This window comes from Hyperolius riggenbachi, chromosome 2 (assembly GCF_040937935.1).
Source record: "Hyperolius riggenbachi isolate aHypRig1 chromosome 2, aHypRig1.pri, whole genome shotgun sequence".
Classification (NCBI taxonomy): Eukaryota; Metazoa; Chordata; class Amphibia; order Anura; family Hyperoliidae; genus Hyperolius; species Hyperolius riggenbachi.
In genome coordinates, this window is record NC_090647.1 from 478442432 (window position 1) to 478460218 (window position 17787).

The 17787-nt window shown below is 41.6% G+C and overlaps 1 protein-coding gene across 6 annotated transcripts in view; it reads right to left on the minus strand.

Moving 5' to 3' along the window:
• MYO1C (myosin IC) overlaps window positions 1-17787 on the minus strand; it is a 236580-nt gene that overhangs the window by 66077 nt on the left and 152716 nt on the right. For all 6 annotated transcript variants that reach the window (XM_068270286.1, XM_068270282.1, XM_068270280.1 and 3 more), the window contains exons 7-14: window positions 15189-15287; window positions 14088-14201; window positions 12537-12608; window positions 10471-10590; window positions 4831-4907; window positions 2553-2658; window positions 1102-1182; window positions 886-977 (exon numbers count right to left, since the gene is read on the minus strand). In XM_068270286.1, the coding sequence (XP_068126387.1) occupies window positions 886-977; window positions 1102-1182; window positions 2553-2658; window positions 4831-4907; window positions 10471-10590; window positions 12537-12608; window positions 14088-14201; window positions 15189-15287 (761 nt within the window). The remainder of the gene's footprint in view (window positions 1-885; window positions 978-1101; window positions 1183-2552; window positions 2659-4830; window positions 4908-10470; window positions 10591-12536; window positions 12609-14087; window positions 14202-15188; window positions 15288-17787) is intronic.

Genomic DNA, 17787 nt, shown 5'->3' on the forward strand with positions numbered 1-17787 from the left:
GTGCTGACCTCTAAAGGGTATCTGCTTTCACCCTATTCACAGTCTGACTGAATATGAGGCAACACACACCCTCAATACACCCTTAATATTAATTGTGGTACCCTGTACAGAATGGTGCGATCCGGTTTTAACCGAAACGCAGACCTAGTGTATGCTGAACTTTAGGTTAAATGGGAACGCATGCAAATCACATGGCAACACTGTGCTACGCGATCTCACATTTGAAAAAAGACAAAAAAAACTTCCAGGATTATTTTCTCCCATGTTGGGAATTGCAATTCACCCGCTGATTGCACCCGATGAAAACGTGCACTCAAAAAGCATGCAAAAATCACAATCGTAACAATGTGATTGCAATTTTCAGTGTGGAAGAGACCTAAGTCAACAAATACTGTACTTTTGGAAAACACATCAATTAATGCTGGGCTAGAACAGTGATCTGCAAACTTGGCTCTCCAGCTGTTAAGGAACTACAAGTCCCACAATGCATTTGCCTTTATGAATCATGACTGTGGCAGTCAGACTCCCGCGATGCATTATGGGACTTGTAGTTCCTTAACAGCTGAAGAGCCAAGTTTGCAGATCGCTGGGCTAGAAGGAGCAGTGGTTGAAAATCTGTGTTTGTTCCCTGGAATCTCTGGTATTTAGTCATGACACCTTTATTTATAGCTTCACTTCTTTCACAGCCAATTGTGCACACTCTTCTCAGTAATCACTTCCTGTTCTAAAAACACACATTAAGATAAACGTTTGTATAATGCAGTCTATATATACCCTCAATTCACATCCTACACACATGACAAGTTTACACTAAAAGGACGCCTCCCCTACTTATAAAATAAAACAGGCAAACATATTCATGAAAATAGCACTTTAATTACTCACGTCACAAAGTGTGGGTGGTTTTTCACAGTGTTCTCCAACTTCTCCAGGAATGTGGTATCTGTGGCTTCTCCGGGACGTAAACATTCTTCATCCTACAGAGAGGAAAACAAAGTTTATCAAGGGCATCACCGATGCCCCATAACATGACAAAATCTACATCCGTTGCAAGGGCATCCTGTTTGCTATGTAAAAGAGCATGGAAGAACTTGCACTTACAAGAATTGAAATGATGCCTTTGAACTTCTCTTCCACCAGATCGCAGATTATTTTGTTGTTAAAATACTGGACTGGCTCCCACTGTAACATAAGATCAGAAATCAAGATGTAAATACTAATTGCGAAAGAATAAGCAAAAGACAGAAACTTTTCAAAGTTATGATAACTATTATGTAAACCGCTAGAAGCGGGGACACAGCAGTGGCCATTACGACTTATGAGGGCCAGGGGAAGTACTGGTACTTGTATGAGATCTATGGTCTTTAATCCCTCTGTTGAGACCCATACACAAGCTAGATTAAAGTCAACTGAGGCAGACTATAACGACCACCTATTGCGATATTTCAGCATCTGTACAGCAGCCTGCTAAGCAAAACAACTCGACTGAGTGATGGCCGATAGCTTTTGTTCTCGCTGCTCGCCCTGTCCGCTGCATGACATCACATCTGCACAGCTCCACTGTCCCTCCCTCCCTTGCTTTCCATTGCAACAGATTGCTTTGTTAGCCTGCTACACATTTGTACAGCCTCATCCCAGCAATGTTGCCTCTGCTCTAAAAACATTGGCCACATTATGATAACTTTAAAGGAAAAATGTATTCATTACAATTTATAGAAAGTCTAAAAAACCCTGAAATGTTACTAGGTTTTATTTTAGCAGGGAGCGCTGAAAGAGTTAAGCTTCAGTGGTTACTGTATGGAGTGTGGCCCAGGCAGAGCCTTTCTGCAATCTATTCACTGTTGCTGATAAGAGCCAATTAGACACTTTGATCTAATGTTTGACACACAGAACACAGATAAGTGAATTCTTCAGCAACTATATGTGAAAAAGACTTTTCATTGTGCGCTGTGCAAGAGTTAAGGTTTGCTTTAAAAACCTGGAGACCATGGAATTACATTGGTCTTGCCTCAAGCAAAAGGGAGTCTGGGTTAAAAGGCATAAGGATTACTTAGGAGGGACATAGTAAGATAAGATGGGGCAAGGTGCGTACACACGCAAAATTACTGTCGCCCGCAGGCGTCAGGACTCAAATTGGAGCAGATTTCTGTACAAACATGTCACGAGCCTGCAGGCAGAGGAAATAGTTCTGTTGCTATGGATAGGGTAGAAGGGACGATGGTGCGGCATGGAGTGGGAGGTGTAAGGAAGAGAACAATGGACTTGGCCGCTGCTTGTACCAGATGATCTGGTAGTCCAGATTTCTCACTAACAAATCGAGTGGCTGCCACACTTGCACAGTAGATTCTCAGCAGAGGCGGCCTTGACTAGATGTCTTGGCCTGAGAACCATCCAGCTGGTGTACATGGCTAAAGAAAAGTGACGCGAGAAAGCAGGAGATGCAATATTTCTGCACAAACTGTAACTATACTTTCATATAAACTCTTCAACATTTCTCATGACAAAATATTTTTAGGAAAAAGGTTTACTACTTGTTGACACTTCATGCTTACCGCAATCCCTTCAGATTCATACTCATCTTGTTCAGACTTCAGAGTAAGTTCTATGAAAAGCTGTTGCAGTTTCTCATTGCAATAATTGATGCAAAACTGTTCAAAGCTGTACATGAAAAAGATGCAAAATATATATAAGTGGTAACTGACAGGATGCCAAAGCAAAATAATTTACTAAATCAATTAGTTTTAAAAACTATTGTTATGGAATTCTAAATGAAAGGACACAACAAAGTCAGCCCTTGCAGCTGGTTGCCTGGGAAGTGCCCCTCTCATTGCACTGGGTGCACCTATTAGAGAAAATATAAATTAGACAAAATATAACATCATAAAGGTCAGGCTCTGATTAGTGATGATCGATGAGATGCAAATTCTTCTGAAATTATGCAAATTTTTATGCAAATGTATGCAGTTAAAAAATGGACCAATCAACATAAACCTAGGTTTAAATTGAAAGGCCCATTTTCAAGCTGCATCATACCTAGCTTGAATCCATTCTACTTTTATGTTGATCTTTTAAACCCCTGCCCAGCTTCATGTTATATCACACTAGCACCACCTTCTACGAGGTCATCTTTATTATCAACAGTAGCAAAACCACACTGCTGATCACCCAATCAGGATGCAGGAAAGGGGTGTGGTCACCACTGTAGGAGTCTATGGAAGAAGCTGACACAGAAACTGAAGCGAAATTTTGGATGCCCAGGACGGGCTGACCGGCAGTATATCTTGGGACAAGAAGAAAATGACCAATGCGGTTTCTTTTAAAACACAAGGACTTCGGACAACGTCTAATCATCACTTATGCGACAAGCTGGAGGGGTTACAGTAGAGCCTAGGTTCCCAATAGATCGATCGCAATCTACTGGTAGATTGCGACCGCCTGCTGAGTAGGCGGCCGCGTCCTGTCATAATCTGAAGCCGCGCCTGTCAGATTTTGCTGCCTTAGCATCATCAGTGAGAAGAAAGGAGAGGCGCGGCTAAAGGGGAGGCGCGGCTGAAGAAGAGAGGAGCAAATGAGGAGACAGGTCTCCTCCGCTCCAGGCTGCCTGATCACGTTTCTCATTGAGGTCTACGGCACCACAAACAACCAACACTACCTAACAGGAAGTTAACAGTTTAATTTATTTATTTTTTTATGGACCCAATTCCAAAAACTTTCTCTGGAGATTTTTTTTTCTCATCTATAAAATAGTTTTTACTAACTATCAAAGAAATAAATAAAAAAAAAAACTAGGTAAGAAAAGTAATTAAATAAATTTGGGATAACCTATTTCAAGTACTTCGTTCCTGCTGGAGGTTGAACAAGCCATTATATTGACAACATACAAAAATACCGGCTATGAGAGAACCTAGGAGGAAAGTTAACTGAATCAGGACCCTTCACAGCCATGGAAACAACCACCCAATTTTCACTGGAGATAAAATTCCAATAATGAATTTTGATGTTACAACTCAGTTGCAGTTTCCTACATTTATGTCATGTTTGGTTTAAAGAACACCTGAAGTGAGAGGGCTATGGAGGCTGCCATAGTGTTACCCATCTGTTAGGATCCGTTGCAGTAAGGTCCGCTAAACTGACCTACTGTATTTTAATGCCAATGTGAACAAGGCCTTATTCTTTTTTTAAAGGACAACTGTAGTGAGAAGCGTATGGAGGCTGCCATATTTGTTTCCTTTTTAACAATACCAGTTGCCTGGCAGCCCTGCCGATCTTTTTTTGCTGCAGTAGTGTCTGAAAAACACCAGAAACAAGCATGCAGCTAATCTTGTCAGATCTGACAATGTCAGAAACACCTGAACTTCTGCATGCTTGTTCAGGGTCTATGGCTAAAAACTATTAGAGGCAGAGGATCAGCAGGACAGCCAGGCAACTGGTGTTGTTTAAAAGGAAATAAATATGGCAGCCTCCATATACGGTACCTCTCACTTCAGTTGTCCTTTAAATACAGATCTACTTCACTGATATCTTCGTGCTCCATGAAGAAGGCTCCATAATGCAGGTGTTGGAGATGGTCAATGAGATGTATGATTAATTTACAAATTTATGCAACTTGAACAGTGACCAATCAAAATCTACCTTGGCAGAATCCAACTGGACCATTTACAAAATTTGCATAATCCTGCACAAACTTGTATCGACCATCCCCTAAAAGGAAATTAAAAATCAAAAAAGTTTTCTAAAAATCCTTATTCTAGATGCAGATCTGCGTTTCTTCAATCTAAGCTAGTTTCACTAAAAAATTAAATATTGGAAAAAAATAAGCTAGAAAATCACCTGTTATGCTGGAAAACTTCAAATCCGTATATATCCAGAAGTCCGATGAGAGAGGCGCTCCCCAGCTTGTCTGTCCCCTGCAAGAGCCCAGTGACATAACATTACCGGAGCAGTCCTCATTCTGATTATATACTTCACTAGTGAACTCTGTTCTCTACAAGTCATCTACTAAAGAAAAATGTGTCTATTATAAAAAAGTCTTTTTATAAATAAACTAGGGACCTTAGCCCATTTAATAATGGGCTCTAGGTCGGTCTGACACACACACACACACACACACACACACACGGCTGTCCTGCTCCCGTCCCAACAATTTTTGTCCCTGCGCACATGCGCAGTAGAGCAGACGCAGGGACACACACACACACCGACATGGGACGCAGACACAGGGGTTTTATTAGGTAGGATATTATTACATTATTTTTCCATTTCAATCTGCAGTCAGTCGACGATCAGATAATCGGATAACATTATCAACCACATTTGAATTTTTATAAAATGTTTCACATTGCACAGTGAGAAATAACATTGAGAAGAAGAGTCAGTTAACATACAAATTATATCAATAACGCACTGCAACTAATTATAAAAACAAATAAACAAAATGTATCCACTTGTTGTGTATCAAAGATTTAGTGCCCTCTCACCAAGAACGGAAGATAGGACCCAAAAAATGAGGAGAGGGTCTACCTGACGGGGTTGTTGGCATATCAAGAGGACCAACTATCCTAGACCTTCAAGTATCTGCTGGGATCATTCAATTTCTGAAGTGATTTTTTCCATAACAAAAGTATGATGAATTTTCTGGACCAGCTCTGTACAGGATGGGGGCAATGATCTCCAGGATTTGGCGAGAAGAGCAGTAGAGGCATTACGTACATGTGCTATAAAAGCATTGTCAGTCTTAAAGAGAACCTGTACTGAGTAAAATTATTTAAAATAAACACATGAGGTAACTTCAAATGAACATTACATAGTTACCTTGCCATCAGTTCCTCTCAGAAGCTCACCATTTTCTTCTGACAATGATCCCTTCCAGTTCTGACAACATTTTGTCAGAACTGAAATATATCAGTTGTTGTCAGTTATATATCAGTTGCTGTCAGTTACAGCTGAGAGGAGAACTGATGTGTCCATGTTTCCCTATGGCTCAAGTGGGCGATGTTACAGTTTAACTGTGTGCTGACCAGAAAGCTGTTATGGGGTAATGGCTATTTTCAAAATGGAGGACGGAGAATTCCATTGATCACAGTGGACAAACAGGACACAGGAGAGGAGAAATAGATTGAGGAGTAGACTACACGGGAGGCAAGTATGACTTGTGTATGTTTATTTTGTCTTTTAATTTTCAGTTCAGGTTTTCTTTAAGGTCCGTACACACGCCGGACTGGAGGCAACAACGGGTCCGTCGTCACCTCCCGCTGGGTGGGCGTTCCAGCGACAGTCCGGCGTGTGTACAGTCTGTCGGCGGACTGATACGGCTGTTTCTGAGCGATCCGTCGGGCGGATCGCTCAGAAACAGCCGTATCAGTCTGCAGACAGACTGTACACACGCCGGACTGTCGCTGGAACGCCCACCCAGCGGGAGGTGACGACGGACCCGTCGTTGCCTCCAGTCCGGCGTGTGTACAGACCTTTAGACATTCTCCACCCTTTGATGAAAGAGGGCAACCCAAGCTTTCTGAGTTATCACCCTGTCCAAAACCATTGAGATAATATCAAAGAGCGCTGCCCAAAATCCCTGGACATAAACATATTCCCCTATTCAAAGGTTTTTAGTGTACATGCAGTTTGTAATTCGGGAACAGCTGCTGCATTTCTATTGCTCATCTATAAGCTGCATGCAAACCTGAAAAACACATGGTGTAACAAATATAAGGTCCTTCTTCCGCTTGGGGGGTGGGAACCCTTTGTTTCTCTTGAGAAAGGGAAGACCGGGAGCCCGATAGTGCAGTATCGTTCGTGCCAACTGATAGCTCAAAATTCAAAGGGATACTCAAACATGGGCTGCAAACTATTCTGGAACCGGGTGGTTGCTCCCCTCCTTTGATCCTCTTTACTGATGGAACTGGTCCACCGTGGTGGAGGTTGTCACCTCTAAAGGTGTAGGATTACTAGAACAGGGTTGTTAGGAGGCACCCAATCTGTATGAGGTCTTCTGACTAATTAATTTTATGTACAAAAATAAAAAAAGAGGTTTCCTACCTCTATAGAAGGCTCACAAGTAAGAATTATCAAGGAGCTTTTATTAAAAGAACGGTTATACTGTTGACAACGCGCCTCACGGGACCAGGCCCGCTTCCTCAAGTCAATTAGAGAACAGTCAACCTTAAAATAGAGCCGTGTGATGCGCAGGCACCGTAGCAAACCTCAACTAGCTACACATATCCAGAACTCAATGTATCTTCTCTCCAACCTTAGCAACAGAACTCTGAAGTACTGTTGACAAGAGACCGTCCAGACACACCCACATTGCTACATTAGCCGCACAATGCAGAAACTATCCTTTCTCATTTTCTACACCTGCACTAATCCATTGACTGGCACCAAACTGATACTGCTCTCTCTCAGTTTGAAATAACTTTTATATATGCACAGAAAAACAAAAAACTAACATTCTGAAATGTGTAATTCATCCTTTCAATATATGGAACTGAAAATACTGACTATTTCTCAGCAAAAGTACAATTACCCTATAAAAGTCTATAATCATAGTAATAATAAAATAGTAAAAATCTCAAATATTGAAATGTACATATCAAATGTGCTTTTATCCCAGGCTGAAATGCACTCATGACGGTTTTCCCATTTAACTGTCGCAATAGAAATTATTAACCCAATAGCTTTGGAACTCTTATGGACTGGTTTTGGACGAGTCCACCTCCTTCAGTTGGCATTCGTTTCCACTCCCTGCAAGGACCTACACAAAGATCCTACTGTCTGCCTGTTCGCATGCATGCTATTCTTGTGGCTGGACTGTGCCACTGCTGTCTAGGGAGTGCTTTTGAAAATAAAGGAAACCTTGACAAACTTCCATAAGATGAAGTAGTCCAACATTTGTTGGTCAGAGATTAAGAGCTGTGAAATCAATACTATCTAGAGACAAGCTTCATAGGGAAAAAAAATATTTATAGTATATTCTATTCTACATTGGAATAAATGTATGCATTCATACATGTCTTAAATTTTAAGGTTTTTGGTTGGTCTCTTAAGACTTGCGCTTAAAGGAATTGTCAGCCAAAATATGCTGACCCTTGATATACTTACCCGGGGCTTCCTCCAGCCCATAGCAGCTGACATGTCCCTCAAAGCATCTCTGCCGCCAGCCCAGGGTCCCCGTCGGCGCAGAGGACGACCTCGTGGTCGTCCCTACTGCGCCTGCGCCGCTGTCAATGAAGTCAACGTTATCCGCAGTGGACTTCACAGTACACTATAAACAACGTGGACTTGATCGACAGTGGCGGTCGGCCTCTGTGAGTGGAGATGCTGCAAAGGACATGGCTGCAAGGGGTTGGAGGAATCCCCGGGTAAGTATACAAATCATGTATAAACCCTTAAAATTTAAAATTAAAAACCTGGCGCTCCTCACTGCGCTCCCTATTGTACTCTCTCTCGTCACAGTCTGGTTCGCTACTGCATAAAAAGTGTGTGTAACACTCACAAAATATAAAAACAAAAAGTAAAAGCAGAGCGATCAACAGATATCAAGGACTACAGCACTACTGCCTAATGTTCAAATGTCCTTTTGAGACCAGCCTAATGATGTCCCAAAAAAGTCCATCCACATTTCATATGTGTATTTTCTTCAAAATGAAACCACTTCCAGAAGAGTTTTCCAAATCCCTTCACAGTGATATCACTATACGCTCACCAGATCAGTCGGCCAATCTTTTCAGATCAGATTCAGATTCCTCCGATCACTCCACCAGCCTCACCAAGCATCCAGCCATATGTTCAGAGTAAAACAAGGAAAATGCAATAGTGTGATACAGTTTAGATAAACTCAGTATTGTCACCAGTGCACCCCTTTAGTTAAAACAGTGCCACCCAACGTGCCTCCACCAAATGCGGCAGCATTTGTTTGGTTCATTTTCAATTGACCACTTTTGTTTGAGTCCTAGGATGCTTTCAACCTCAAAGAGAATCTGTATTGTTAAAATCACACAAAAGTAAACATACCAGTGCGTTAGGGGACATCTCCTATTACCCTCTGTCACAATTTCACCGCTTCCCGCCGCATTAAAAGTGGTTAAAAACAGTTTTAAAAAGTTTGTTTATAAACAAACAAAATGGCCACCAAAACAGGAAGTAGGTTGATGTACAGTATGTCCACACATAGAAAATACATCCATACACAAGCAGGCTGTATCCAGCCTTCCTTTTGAATCTAAAGAGATCATTTGTGTGTTTCTTTCCCCCTGCATCTCTCATGCACTGAAGTTTCAGGCTGCTCTTTTCTTCCTGCAAACAGCTTTGCCCTTGTCTGTAATTCCTCACTATGTGAAAGCCCAGCCAGCTCAGAGGACGATTTATCCAGCTTGTAAAAGATAAGAGAGAAGAGAGAAGCTGCTCTAATCTAAATAACACACAGGCAGTGTGCATAGAGGGGGCTGGAAGGGGGAGTTCATAGCAGAACCACAACACTGAAGAACTTGGCAGCCTTCCAGACACAGGCTGGCAAGTCTAACAAGAGAGAGATAAGTTGATTTATTACAGAGACAGTGATAGTATAAAGTGCTGCAGTAAGCCAGAACACATTAGAATAGCTTTTGGAACTTGTAGGATGATAAAAAACAGGATGTAATATTTGTTACGGAGTCTCTTTAAGCATTGGAGTTAAAGCAACATTAACACGCTACATTGCTGGTCTGTTGCGGGTCGGCCAGTGCATCTGGTGAGCGCCCTGTGTATCTATGTAGGTGGAGGCACGTTGGGTGGCACTGTTAACTAAAGGGGTGCACTGGTGACTGAGTTTATCTAAACTGTATTACACTATTGCATTTTCCTTGTTTTACTCTGAACATATGGCTGCATGCTTGGAGAGGCTGGTGGAGTGATCGGAGGAATCCTGCTGGCAAGGCCAAAAGCGCTGATTGCTGATCTGAAAAGATTGGCCGACTGATCTGGTGAGCGTATAGTGATCTCACTGTGAAGGGATTTGGAAAACTCATCTGGAAGTGGTTTCATTTTGAAGAAAATACACATATGAAATGTGGATGGACTTTTTTGGGACAGCATTAGGCTGGTCTCAAAAGGACATTTGAACATTAGGCAGTAGTGCTGTAGTCCTTGATATCTGTTGATCGCTCTGCTTTTACTTTTTGTTTTTACATGTATAAACCCTGAATTAGCAAGGCCTTATAACTGACGATTAAAAGAAAAAAAACAGTTACCTCAGCAGGTACAATTGTCATAATTGTGTACAGGTGAATCCCTTTATAGTACAGAACAGAAGTTCTATAATATCAGGGTTTACTATACAAGGTTTCTCCCATATACTTATAATGGTGCTTGGCCGGGACCTGGACATTTAGTTTACTATACCCGAATGTTTACTATAATGAGATTATACTGTACATAGTTTAAATAACGTAAATCCAAATAAAGAGGAGCGCTCAGTCATTAACAGACTTTTCTAACCTTATATGTGAGGGACTTGTTGATCTTGCTGACAAGCCAGGAGAAGGTGCGGCCATAGATTGCTTTTGCCAAAGCATCGCGAGCGTAAGCAGCTTGCTCCAGGTTCAGTGGACTGTTAAGCTAAAGGAATTAAAAAACAAAATAAAAAACAGACCAACGGCATTAAAATAAAACTCCTGAGAGTTACTAATGCCATTTATTATTCCATTCATTAAAATGACCAGGTCTGTCTGAATTCGTTTAACACACTGCAATAAACACGGTCGATATGACAATCCACATAATTCAATGCATATTTCGTATTTAATGAGTTTTTGTTTTCGTTTTCTATCTCATGTGTTTCATGCGGCCATGGACACACATTGGTGCAAAAGTGGTGGAAAACCTGGATGTATACACATAGTGTGAATGAAGCTTCCATCTCTCCACCTCACCTCCCATAAGGTGTTGTGAAAGACCTTTGTTTTATCACATACAGACCATACTTTTCCCTTTTCTTGCCCCTTCTAAAATAATAATAAAAAACACACACACAAAAACGACAAGATTCTTTGGAGATAGTTTAAGTGCTCAGAAAACCTGAAGAAAATATTCCTATGCACTTTGCAACACAGCAAGGAATAGGTCATAACTCCACAATCACTGTGGCGCAGTGGCCAGCACTCTCGCCTTGCAGCGCTGGGTCCCCAGTTTGAATGCTTGCAAGAAGTTATTATATTTCTCCTCATGTCCGCATGGGTTTCCTCCGGCACTCCAGTGTCTTCCCACATCCCAGAAACATCCAGATAAGTCAATTGGTTTCCTCCTAAAAACTGGCCCTAGACTATGATGAACATATGACTATGGTAAGGATAAGATTGTGAGCCCCTGTGAGGGACAGTTTGTAACAAGACTACAAACTATGTACAGCACTGTGGAAGAGGTCTGCACTATATAAATACTAAATAATAATAACTGATGGGGCAGTTCACAATTACACTCCTTTTGGATGACCCTTTTTACTGTGCATGACAGAATGAATATTACAGACCTTCAGAAGACACTCATCTTTATGATCCATTTTCCCATATCTGAGGTGAAAACAGATCTTGCAATGCTGGGAATACACAGTTTGTGTCTGCCGCTCGATTCTCCGCTTGATTCTGGAGTCGATTCTCTTATCTTCCGCATGTTTTTCTTATCTTTTTCTATTCACTTCTAGCAGAAAAGCGGCGAAACAATCGAACGGGAGATCAGACATGTCGGAAATTATCTATCGAGCCATCTATCTGCGGCAGAAATGAACCGTGTATTCCCAGCATAAGACAGTATCTTTGCACAACAGTGGTGACGATACTTTAGCACTCACATTCACAGACCCGGGATTTCACCTTGAGGCCAGATAATAAGCAAGATAATGAGAATCGAGGAGCAGGTGGCCTCCGTGATGTCACATTAAACACTAAAGTCATTCCATCAAGTGTAATCTTGATAGTTGAACCAGAAGAGTTTGGGAGTTATTTGCCTTCCTGGACAACTGGTTTGGTTGCTTTCTTTCTCATATCTCGAGGGCCCATGTCTACACTTATGTATAATGTTATGTATAATAAATTTTTTTTTTAGATAGATATAGATAGACAGATAGACAGATAGATAGATATATATATATATATATATATATATATATATATATATATATATATATATATATATATATATATCTATATCTATCTATCTATCTATTAATGGCATACATTTGCAAGGCAGCTTAACGACAGAGTAAAGTTGGCTGACTATTACGTTATATCGTTATATAGAGTTCTGATTTTGGATGCATTGTTCAACTTTATGGTTCCATTCATTAACCTTTACAATAAAATTTGTTTGTTTCCTATCATTTATACAATTATGGACCACTAACCGACAAAAATCTCCTAACCAATTTGATCAGATGGAAGAGATCTATCCGAAAATTGGATAGATTGCAATAATTTGATCGGATTGTTTAAGAGAATTTTTTTTCAAACCCTGGTCTCTTAAATTAGAGGTTAATGTCCTCCAGAAAAGTACATATTAACAACAGTTACCTCTTCTCCTTTAGCTATGATCTTTTTGTGAATGAGAGATTCTCTTAGTACAGTACTGTCCACTGACAGAAGCTGAAAAACAAACAAATGCATATTAGGATCAATCTCCAGCACTACAATTACCACATTTTTATGCTTTAAAGCCCACTAAAAAACCGAAAAGACAGAATAGAGGTTTCATGCATTAAATATACTTAAAACTGAAGTGTAGTAAGATTCCTGTCTTCTCTAGATTGAACTGCTAATCTTGTCAATCAGTTGACCACATGATATGATGTAGGAAGAATAAAAGACCCCAGACTACATTTCCCTGTATTCCAGCAGAATCCATGGGGTATATTCAGTCTTGGCAAACAATAGGTAGAGTGTAACGCAATACATTACATGTAATGTGTTATGCTTTACTTATAATGAGATAAGACTTTACACGTTATACTGCTTATTGCAGTTTAGTGATTAAGGTTAACACGTTTTTTGGCCCTGATCAAAAATGGAGCCACGGATACCAAGGTTAAAAATAGCAGCCCTCTTCACTCAAATTAAAAATGGATCCGCCTGCGTTCAGGGGAAACCTGAGCTCCAAGGTCCTTTTCACAGACCTTGGATACACGGAGGGGTAGTGAAAATGAATAGTAAAACGGATCCCCCTCTACTCAGGCAGCTTTGGACTCAACCCCCCTTTGACACCCCCCCCCCCCCCCACTCCCCATTTGAAACGGATCCGATTTGAAAGCGGACCAGTGTGGACCTACCCCCCATTTGTCTAGATTAACTGGTGAGACTTTGCAGTTTGTAAGAATTAGGAGATAAGCGATTGTAGGACCTCAGCTCTGCTAACAGGAAAAAAAGACTGAATGGACAACTGACCTGAAAGGAAAATGGAGGCTGCCATATTTATTTCCTTTCCAAGAATACCAGTTACCTGGCATCATGCTGATTTTTCATACATCAGTAGTGTCTGAATCACACACTTGAAACAAGCATGCAGTGAAACTTCTGATCTGCATGCTTGTTCAGGGTCTGTGGCTAAAGGATTAGCAGAACAGCCAAGCAACATGCATGGTTTAAAAGGAAATCAATATGACAGACTCCATATCCCTCAAATTGTTTGAATAATGATTCAAAGCTAAAACACATCTCATTCTGTTAAGGTATCTCAGTCATACATACTGATCTGTGCATTTACATTTTTTTCATACTGGTAGGTAATGTTAATAAATCATTTCTTTAGGACTTCCTATATAAAGCTCCAGGCTTGAATGGGAAGACTTTGGCAAAGGCCCCACAGCACAGGAACATGTGAAGTAAAAACACAGAAAGGCCTCTTGCACACTGCAAGCAAATCAGATTCAGATTCAGATTTTTAATCTGTTTTTACATCCGATTCCGATTCAGATTTTTAATCTTAACTGCATGCTGCGTTTTTTGATCCGTTTTTCTGTTGAATGTATTCAAGGAAAATCGGAAACGGAATCGGAATCGGAATCGGAAACGGAATCGGAATCGGAATCGGAAAACGGATTTGCAGTGTGCAGGGAGCCAAATACTTACCCTGGCGAGGTATTTAATCTGATTTTCTGTTGTGACCTGAGCATGTCCGTGCTCATCTGTGGCAAACTGCACGTTCCCCAGATGCAGAACGCTGGCTACAATGCTCAACAATTCCTGAAGCAAAAAAAGGTGACATTTCATATATGTGTAATAAGATTCCTGCTCAAAATATCACTTATACCCGCTTCACTGTTCATTATAATGTGAACAGCATAATCCATATATCAAATCCGATCCTACAAAACGGAAAGCGGACCTGAACTCAGAACTTCATCTCAGCTCTAAAACATAAGCAACAGCTTAAAGAGAACCCGAGGTGGGTTTGAAGAATGTTATCTGCATACAGAGGCAGGATCTGCCTATACAGCCCAGCCTCTGTTGCTATCCCCAAACCCCCCTAAGGTCCCCCCTGCACTCTGCAATCCCTCATAAATCACAGCCACGCTGCTGACAAACAGCTTGTCAGAGCTGGCTGTGTTTATCTCTATAGTGTCAGTCTGCTGCTCTCCCCGCCTCCTGCAGAACTCCGGTCCCCCCCTGCATCCCTTCCCTCCCTGCTGATTGGAGGGAAGGGATGGGGGCAGGGACCGGAGCTATGCAGGAGGCGGGGGAGCAGCCGAGACTGACACTACAGATGTAAACACAGCCTCACAGCACGGCTGTGATTTATGGGGGATTGCAGAGTGCAGGGGGACCTTAGGGGGGTTTGGGATAGCAACAGAGGCTGGGCTGTATAGGCAGATCCAGCCTCTGTATGCAGATAACATTCTTTAAACACACCTCGGGTTCTCTTTAATACACTTTAAAGAAAAAAAATTTCTTTATTACAGCTGATACAATTCCTGCAATAAATCTGCAGGTTGTCTACTTCCTGCTCTCATGGAAGCAGACATAGGGCTAACATCCTGTGTTTACAAATGAGCTCTCTACGGTGGCAGTCAGCTGACACAGCTAAGGGATCAAATTAGAACTTGTGCTTAATCACAGATGAGGGGGGATTGGTCAGGATAAGCTGTCTAAGTACATACAGGGTGCATTTTTATGTTTTTCTTCTGTCCAGTGCAAGAGTTCAGGTCCATTTTAACACAGTGCTGCACTCACCTCTACATCATCATCGTTGAAGTTAATAACTGACAAAGCCCGTCTGACAGTTTTCCAGTCATTTTTGTCATTGATGGAGCTAACCCTGGCACATTGACCCTGAAAGAAAACAGAGAGGTCACAGTTTACACAAGCTGCATGACAAGGTCCAGAGGAAATAGCTGAGCTGCAAAATGACAACCAGGCCTCAAGTACCCCTGAGCCCGTTTTCAGGGTTTCGTTAACCTTGCACAGGAAGTTAGAAAGGATGGCTGGTTCCGTGACTATCACAGCTTCTTTCAGGGAACTGAAAACATGACCCTGCTGTGGGAGCAACTGAGGACTTGAGCTAAGGAAACCATCGTCTAAAACAACTACTATAAACCAGTTGTAATCACAACATTCACTCTTAAATATGGTAGTTATTACAAATCCCTACTATGTTAAGAAATAAGCAATCCCTTCAGTTTAGCCCTACAGGATGCTTGGATTAATGCTGCTACATGACATTGCAAACTGCATATTTTCATTTTAGAGGCTGTTTCCACTAGGTGCAAAATGTGTTTTTCAGCACATTAATTTGCATAGCAATGTATTTCAATGGCCCTGTTTAGATTCCATGCAAAATAAGCATCCAAGAAAAATAGTTTGTGTGTGTGATCTCGTGTATCTCAATTTAAACAAAACACCCAAAAACCTTTAAAAAGTAGCAACTGTAAAATGGACTTACCGTATATACTCGGATACAAGTCGACCCCGTGTATAAGTCGACCCCAATATTTGACCCTCATTAGCTGGAATTTTTCAATTACTCAGGTATAAGTCTATCCAGCAAAGTTAATGGCTGCACTCGAGGACCAGGATGGGTAAATGGATGAATTTCATACAACATTGTAGTCATTATACCCTCCTGGCCCCCAAGTACAGTAAATAACTCTTCAAGCACACATTCAGTCATTAACCTTCTGCCTGTAACTCCATATCCCAAATGCATGCTGCCTGCAACTCCCCCATACCCATGCTGCCTGTAATTACCCCCTCTCTCCCACCCACCATCACCCATAGGGAGCACCTGTCTCCATTTCACCCCTCACCTCCCACCATCACCCAAACACTTGCTGCCCTTAATTCCCCCCTCCCTCCCACCATCACCACAACACTTGCTGCCTGTAATTTCCCCCTCCCTCCCACCCACCCACCATCACCCAAAGGGAGCAGTCTGTATCAAGTTCCTACTTGCGCTGTGTAATCCCTCCTCCCTCCCACCCACCATCATCCAAAAGGAGCCATTTGTATCCATTTCCTACTTGCGCTGTTTAATGCCGTGCAAAGTGATTCCCGCAGCAGAAGCCATCACCCCCATCACGTGTGCTGCTTTATCTCTTCTCCCTTCACTCGCGCTGACCTCCGTGCTTTAGCATAGCTTCCGTCTTCTGACATCGGGAGGCGGGGCTACGCTACAGCACGGAGGTCAGCGCGAGTGAAGGGAGAAGAGAGGACACAGCGCACGCTGATGGGGGTGACGGCTTCTGACACGGAAATCGCTTTGCACAGGTGCAAGTAGGAAATTGATACAGACGGCTCCCTCTGGATGATGGTGGGTGGGAGGGAGGGGGGGAGTTAAAAAGACACTGGTATATTGGCTATGAGTTGGGAAATTTAGGACTACTCGTATATAAGTCCCCCCCCCCCCACTTTTATACTTTGAGTCAGTCCTAAATTTCTCGACTTATAGCCGAGTATATACGGTATACAAATTAATGTTTGCTTGTGATAATAACCTTTCAGCACATTTACAAGCAAAACAATCACTCAAAGTAAGTTGTTCCTGATTAATTTCATTTCAATATTACTGTTCTTACCTTAATTATATTTTTGCTCTTTAGGAGCTGCAAAAAGTAACATAGATAAGGTGAAAGCAGATGACCACAGGTGAAAAAGCTTTGTGACTAATGCCCAATGTGTATAAATCCTAATAGGCATAAAAGGGATCTAAAGCCCTATCTACACCAAACAATTTAATGTGCGATTAGATATATCAATTCGATTCAATCTGACATGTCCAGTTGGGATTCGATTAAATTTTGCTATTGCAGAACAATGGCAAAATGAATCGAACCTCGATCGGACATGTCGGATTGAATCGCACAAAAAAATTTGTATGGTGTAGATGGGACTTAATGTCATGGAGAAAATGGACCACTTGCTTCCAATACAGTTTAACCACAGGGTACTTCCCCAAATCAGGAGTATAAAAGGTAGGAGTGGGGGCTGAATGCTTAGGACAGGCATTATACTGACAAGAGAATTGTACTTACACACACACACACACACACACACACACACACACACACACACACACACACACACACACACACACACACACACACACACACACACACACACACACACACACACACACACAGTGCAGAGGGAGTGGCAGTTCAAACAGCTGTAAATGTTCTTAGATTAACCTTTACCAGTTTTTCACTGTCACCATCTGTCACAGTGTTCACAATACAAAACAGATTATCCAGTATATTATTCTACTGTGCACCTATTTAATTACCGCCAGCACTGTGCCTTTCTGTCAGCTATAAACTGTGCGTCTTTCTTTTCT